At 38.4% G+C, this 6,753-nt stretch overlaps 1 protein-coding gene across 4 annotated transcripts in view; it reads left to right on the top strand.

Moving 5' to 3' along the window:
- Positions 1-6,753, top strand: part of LOC106463101 (neurogenic protein mastermind-like) — a 51,905-nt gene that overhangs the window by 33,058 nt on the left and 12,094 nt on the right. For 2 of the 4 annotated variants that reach the window (XM_022390515.1, XM_022390517.1), the window contains exon 2: positions 3,796-5,418. In XM_022390515.1, coding sequence (XP_022246223.1) covers positions 3,796-5,418 — 1,623 coding nt within the window. The remainder of the gene's footprint in view (positions 1-3,795; positions 5,419-6,753) is intronic. The other 2 variants (XM_022390516.1, XM_022390518.1) reach the window with 1 other exon arrangement.

The raw sequence follows: 6,753 nt of genomic DNA on the forward strand, positions 1-6,753 counted from the left end.
TGTGACATGAAGCTGGATAGTTACAAAACAGCATTAGCACTTCCTCCTTCCTCGGATAGATGAGTGCCCAATCTAATGCTTCTGGATTTCTGGACAGGAAAGTTTATTTTATATGTGGACTCCATCACCATGTTACATGGCATTGGAGCACTAGACCCAGTTTGTAGTAACCAAAGAATACCACTTGTGTAACGGAGGTACTGTAATTTACTCAACTACATACACTTATTTGGTCTAGTGTTCCTGAGCTCGAACTAGCTAACATGGGATAACTCTGGCAGAATATCAATTCATTGGTTGTATAGGCAGAACTCAAGATAATTTCCACAATACGTCCATCCTGATTATGTCAATGCCAGAACCGAGGGTAGAGATGAATATATTCATAGTGTGAGTGACATTTAGATATGGTCTGAGATTGGCATCTCCACGTTAGTTATCTGTAGCTTTACTGGCAGCATTTATCACTTGTTGTTTGTTCTCCTGGACTTCCTGAGCTGTTGGTCAAAACTGATAGCTTTTCCAACGTTGCCGCTTGGCACAATATTGGTACAGTTGTTGTACTGAACCTTCTGAGCTGAAATCGATTGCCTGATCTACTTTGCTAATCAGCAAAGTGCAGGTGGTTCACTCAAAGTTATCCAACATACCACATCCAAAGAATAAGCTTTATTCCTCTCTTTCAGGACGTTTTATGTACAGTAGCATCAATGGTATAGGCTGCATCATGAAAACCGGGGGATTATCGGGTTAACCTTGCCTGTTCACTGGAAACCAGTGTGGTTGCATCACACTGCCAGGATGTGTGGGTGGCTGGGTAATCATCAGCACAGCTCGAGCTCAGCCTAGTGAAGGTGCCTGGGTAGGATGGTCCAATCAGTGTAAAGACACAACTTCACACCTTTTCATAAAGAAAGGTTGAAGATATCTCTCACACTGAGGTGATGCCTCATTGTTTTGCCTGGAAGTCCTCCAGTGCACTTATCCACCAAGAGGTCTTTTTAGTCTGCATAAATTATTCCAGAGTATGACTTACTGTGCAGATGTAAGTCGCCAGACTCTCAGTGGTGCCTCTCTTCAGAGTCTTGATCTCAGCTCAGTGGATTGCTAAATTTCCCGCTAGCTCAAACTGTCAGAGCTACTTAGCCACGTCTATATCCCAGTCTTCTAGTTGCACCTCACTTAGGTGATCGATGGAGTCTAAGCCTGGATCATTCAGGTTAAAGGTAAGGTGTTGTACTTCCTGCTCCTGAAAACAGCTATGCAAAACAGTTACCCGACTGAAATGCTTCAGGAAATGCTCTAGACCTTCTTATGCCACACCTTCTTTGCCTCATACACAGAGATTTGTGGTGTGACTAAAGCCTCTCCCTCATGGATTTTTGGCCAATACTTTACTGAGACACTGCTGACGTCGCAGGTATGGTGCTGTAAGAATACTCAGGCACCCTGGCCTCAGACGAATTGTCGGCTCCTGACCCAGAGCAACACAGCAAAGACTTGGTCCCAGTAATTTGTTTCTCAGCTCTGCATGATCCCAGCTTTTAGAGGTTCTCGGCTGCCCCATGGCAGTCTTCACTAGTTGGTGTCCACTGTCCCACCTGCCAGAAAAATATCTTTGATTGGCGGAATGTGTCTACCAGCAGCACTTTCAGTCTCTTTCAGCTGGTCTTGTTGGGTCTTAACCAGAGGCTGGATAATGTTACTCTGGCAGTCGATAGCCTGGAAGTCCTGTTCAGATGGTCTCAGACTTACCAAATGCCTTTCCATCTTGGCAACCCTCATTCTATCATTTTAGGTGTAACAGACACCAGCTAATCTTCCTGAGTACTTTACATGTGACACCATATGGTTTCACACTCGCCATTCCACCTCGGTGATATCTGATCTGCAATTCTGGATGCATCAGACATTGGCAGGTCTTCTTGAGTCTGCTGCTGCAGAGATTGGCAAAAGTCCAACGTCCTGGAGAGGACTTCTAGACTCAATAACTCTCTCATATAACTATCTCTCATCACCTTCTTTGTGCTATTTTTAGTTGAAACCAATTTCCTTAAAGAGTAAATTAGATAGGTCTACTGTGTAATGGGAGGTTCGGCAAGATATATTATAGAATAGTACTGAGTTCTGCTAAAACTAATTGGGTCTGTGCAAAGAAATAAATGGATTGAACAGGATGTATAATATACAATGAAACTATCTTTATATAGACAACACAAAACAATAACGTGTACATCACCTTTAAACGACAGTCAGTAGCTTCTTCTGGAGTAGTTAGTGGTTTGGTCAAACTGGCTACACTCCCCCAAGACTTAATTCTAAGCTGAACGACTGATTCAAGATGATCTTGTAGACTGACTAAATCTCATCTGTAACGTCAAAGAGACTAGTGCTAACCACATTGCTAGTCATTCCCATTCAAACGTAAGAGAAGGCATGACGTCGATATATCATCTATCATTGGAGGACACTGCTGTCGATCTTCATGCACAAAGTGCAGTTTTACAGCTATACCCATATAGATAAACCAGGTGTTATGTCCAAGAAACGAGAAAAAACAAACAAATGTAGCTAGAGCAAAATTAACTTAACGACTTTCCAGGCCACATATTATGCAAAAACTGTACATACCTAGAATTATTTTTAAAAATTTCGAAATATTTTACATTAAAATAAGGTAGAAAACACATGGTATGTCTGAATACCGTACTATATGTGTGTGTACAAACAACATCATTTGAGTGTATTGGTTTTTCTCCAGCACAGATAGCTCATTGTGTAGCTTTGTGCTTAACAATAACAACAACCAACTAGCCAACAACGTTTTTTTTCTCCGTGTTTTAATAAGGTATCCTTAAAAAGGTGATCAAAAATGATTCATATTTTACATACGTATGGCTTTTTGTTATTGCACAAAACATATCAAACTGTTGCCTGCGTAACTTCACAATAAAATTCATTACATGAAAGACCACTTAATGTATTCACTTAAACCTGATTTTTGGTTTCAACAATACTTTAGAAAGAGGATAACAATTCTACACAACCTTTGTGTGTGTTGTGTGAAAAAATTATGATTTTAAGCATCGTAATAACAAGAATAGATGGTGCTTTTATATAACAAAACCTGGATTCTATCACTATTTTATTAAGACAAGTTTCACAGAACTTGGAATTAAATAGCGCTGACGTAGTTTTGTGTGTTTCTTTCACGCTTGACACTTATTCATCACAGCCGGATTTACTGCTTTTTAATATTTTAACAACAAGAAGATATAATCAAAACATGTCTGCACAACTTTGATATAATGTATATTACAAGACATCAATTATAACTAAGGTTCATGGGTGCTATAATAAATACATTAGACTACAATGTATTATATTACATGACAAATATTATAATATAATTTAAATTCAATGCAGGTGTTATAGGTTGGTGTGTATACTTTTCTCATTTATAATAAGTTATTTGCTAATTATAATATAGTGTATTATAATGAAATTTATGTAATCCTTGCAAGGCTCCTTTCTCAAGATCACCTTTATTTAAACATGACCTGGCGCAGTTCTAATATATAAACTGTGAAGATAAAGGAAGTATTGTGTATGAAAAGCAAATAAATAGTACAGGCAATTCATGTATGTTAGGAGGTTTCCTATATATATTATAATTTATGAACGTTCATGACCAGGTATGATAAAATGATTCAAATAAACTTTTTTAATTAAGACCTTTATCATAGCATTTGTTTTTCCTTTTCGCAACTTAATAAAGTTTCTACTGTATTTCAGCAGAAGCCAACTAAACGGCCCGCCGAAAGTCTCGCATCTTCATTTAAACAGGGGGATATTGGAGATCCATCTGAACGACAAGCCAAGTTAGCTTGCCACAGCAGCACACAAAATCAAGGACAGCGAGATATTCATAGTCAGTCAACCATTCCAAGTTTTTCCGTCCAAATTGTCCAGCAGTTCTCCAGCTCAAATTCTGCTCACGCTCAACACTCCCAAACTATTCAAACTAATGTAACTGTCAAGGCTGTCCATCCAGAATCTCCTATAACTTCAGTATCTAGTAGTCAGTGTGAAAGGCTTCAGGATACTACAGTTTCTTCAGGAACGAATATTGAGTGTAAGCAGGAGAAAGGAGGAGAATTAAACCAATGCAGCAATATTGGACTGAGCGCATGCAACAACCACAATCCTACTAGTGGAAGTAACTCAGGAGGGCAAGAACGTTTCTCAGACGCCTTCTCTAGCTTGGGATTCCCCGAGGATTCCAGTAGTGACGTTATTCATCCCGATATCTTGAAGGACTTAATCGATGACGTATTAACAACAGGAAACCCATCAGACCTGATGAAAGACTTCAATTTTGATGACAGTGGTGGAAGTGACAGGGAACAAGACGAGGAACTCAAAGGTAGTAGTGATCACATGCTAGATATTGCTGGAAAACCTCATAATACGCCACCACCCCAGAGCCAATTCTCCAATGCCCAGAATGCCTTTTCCACCATGCAAGCACAAGGTAGTGTCTCTCGATTCAGTCCTGGAACAAGAGGTTCACCTATGGGGAATTCGGCAACTGTTTCTGTAACTCCTACTACCACATTTCAAAACAGTCATTTATCAAATTACACTCATTCTGGAGGATTCAGCGTAAGTCCTACTCTAGGGCTGGACTTTAAATTGGGCGAGCCCAGTCCAGCTGCTCAAACATTGAAACAAATGGCCGAGCAACACCAGAGTATGCAGCAAAAACAACAAATAGGATTGAACATGGGCTCCCCTCACTCACGTTCCCCATTCACCAATGAAAATTTCACAGAATCCATGACATTACCTTCCATACGATCTGGGTATATGTCCACATCGAGTGGTCAAGTAAATACTGCTCAAAATACACAGGCATCCAATATGCTTGCTGCACGCAATTATGATCAACAAACACATTTTTCGAGTGTCCGGCCCGCCAGTGGTGGCGGGCTCTTTAAACAGGAAAATGAGAATGGAGTTTTTTCTGGCAGTCAAGGTATAACTACGACAAACAGTATGGCACCATTACCAGGAATGGATTTCCAAAAGCACCAACAGACTATGCAGATGCAGCATCTTCATCAATTACCAGTAGAACAGAAGTCAGTGGGAGGCGGGTCTCAGTACGGAGTTCCTAGTCCAGACAACAAACACTTGCAGTCTGGAATGCCCCAGCCATCAACCTACAGGTCCACCAGACCTCTTTCACACTTCTCGTCTGGACAGACATCCAGCGTACCTAATCAATTTATTAGAGGACCTAGCCCAGGTCTCGTTCCCTCACCCACTCAACATTATCGACCACCTTCCCGATCCAACCTGCAATTGTCACAGTCACAACATATGCAGATCTCTCAGGCTGGTTCACAACTCCAGGTAAGAATTTAAATCGTTTTTCCACTATATCATATAACACATCTTTTCTTTATGTTTCTAATTAATGTCGCAAAGATAACTTAAGAGTTATATTAAACATGAGAACTAGTAAGTGCATCAATTTAAGACTATTGCGTCCATAGCTTGCAAATGTAGGATGTGGAATGCCCCATGGTGGCTCAGCTGCAAATCTATAGTCTTAGAAGGTTCATTGGGCAGCTTTGTGCTTAACAAAAAAACAATCAAAAATTATTTGAATATTATATTAGTTTTGGTTGAAAGTTGTATAAGTGAAGAGAGACTTATTTCCACGAAGCTTAAATTTGACAATCCAGGCGCTATGATTTGCGATAGTAGTCATTTAATATGAAAGGAGATAAAATTCAGAGTTGGAAGTGATAGAAAATTGTTATTAAATCTTACATTATACGTATGTATACTGAAATATTTTACAAATTTCGGTTCAGTGCAGTAACATAACTGTTTTCAGAGGTTTGATCCAAAATACCTTTTAATACCTGCGATAAGATTACAGGACAGACTAGACCTTTTTTAATAAGTATCAAAGTTTTAAATTTTCTTCCGGAAATTTCATGTAGCTTATAAAAATATGTAAGATTAGAACAACAACTTATAGTTGAAGTATTAGATGGTAGACAAGGTTAGTATTGATATTTTCAGAACTCAGTATATTATAAACAACACAAATCTAATTGGCTGCTCTTACCCTCGCGTACTTTATTGTTGTTTAACTAGATCTGTACCAGAATTGTGGCGTTTACCTTAAACAAAGTAAATTATTTTTTTCGCTTGGCTATAATACTCGGTATCTAGAAGTTCTGAACAGATCTTACCAAAAATCTTCTACAGAAATTACTTATGCTTCGTTACTGCAATTAATACTTAATACTTTTTTGAATTAAAACATTTCTACGTATATATATATATGTGCATGTGCATTAGAAACTTTAAATAAGAGAAAAGATTATCACATGAAAATAGTCTCAAAATAAGAAAGAAGCTGGAATGAAAAAGATTCAGACTTCAAACATATACAATATTACAGTTAAAAGAATAACATATGAAGAAGATGTGTCCAGAAAATAAAAATTTACATTTTGCCAGTTTTACGTTAACATTTGTCAACTGTAATTTTGATTATATTATTCCAAACTATAATACATATATAAGCCAAATATTATTTATATATACTTAACATCTTCATGATGTTAGAAAAACACGTAGTTTCAATGAATCGATTACAGACAAAAATACGAAACCTTATAATCCAAGCGCTTTCAAAAGGGGGACCTTTCTCCATTAGCCCCCCCCCCC

The sequence above is a fragment of the Limulus polyphemus genome, unplaced genomic scaffold (assembly GCF_000517525.1).
Source record: "Limulus polyphemus unplaced genomic scaffold, Limulus_polyphemus-2.1.2 Scaffold1325, whole genome shotgun sequence".
Classification (NCBI taxonomy): Eukaryota; Metazoa; Arthropoda; class Merostomata; order Xiphosura; family Limulidae; genus Limulus; species Limulus polyphemus.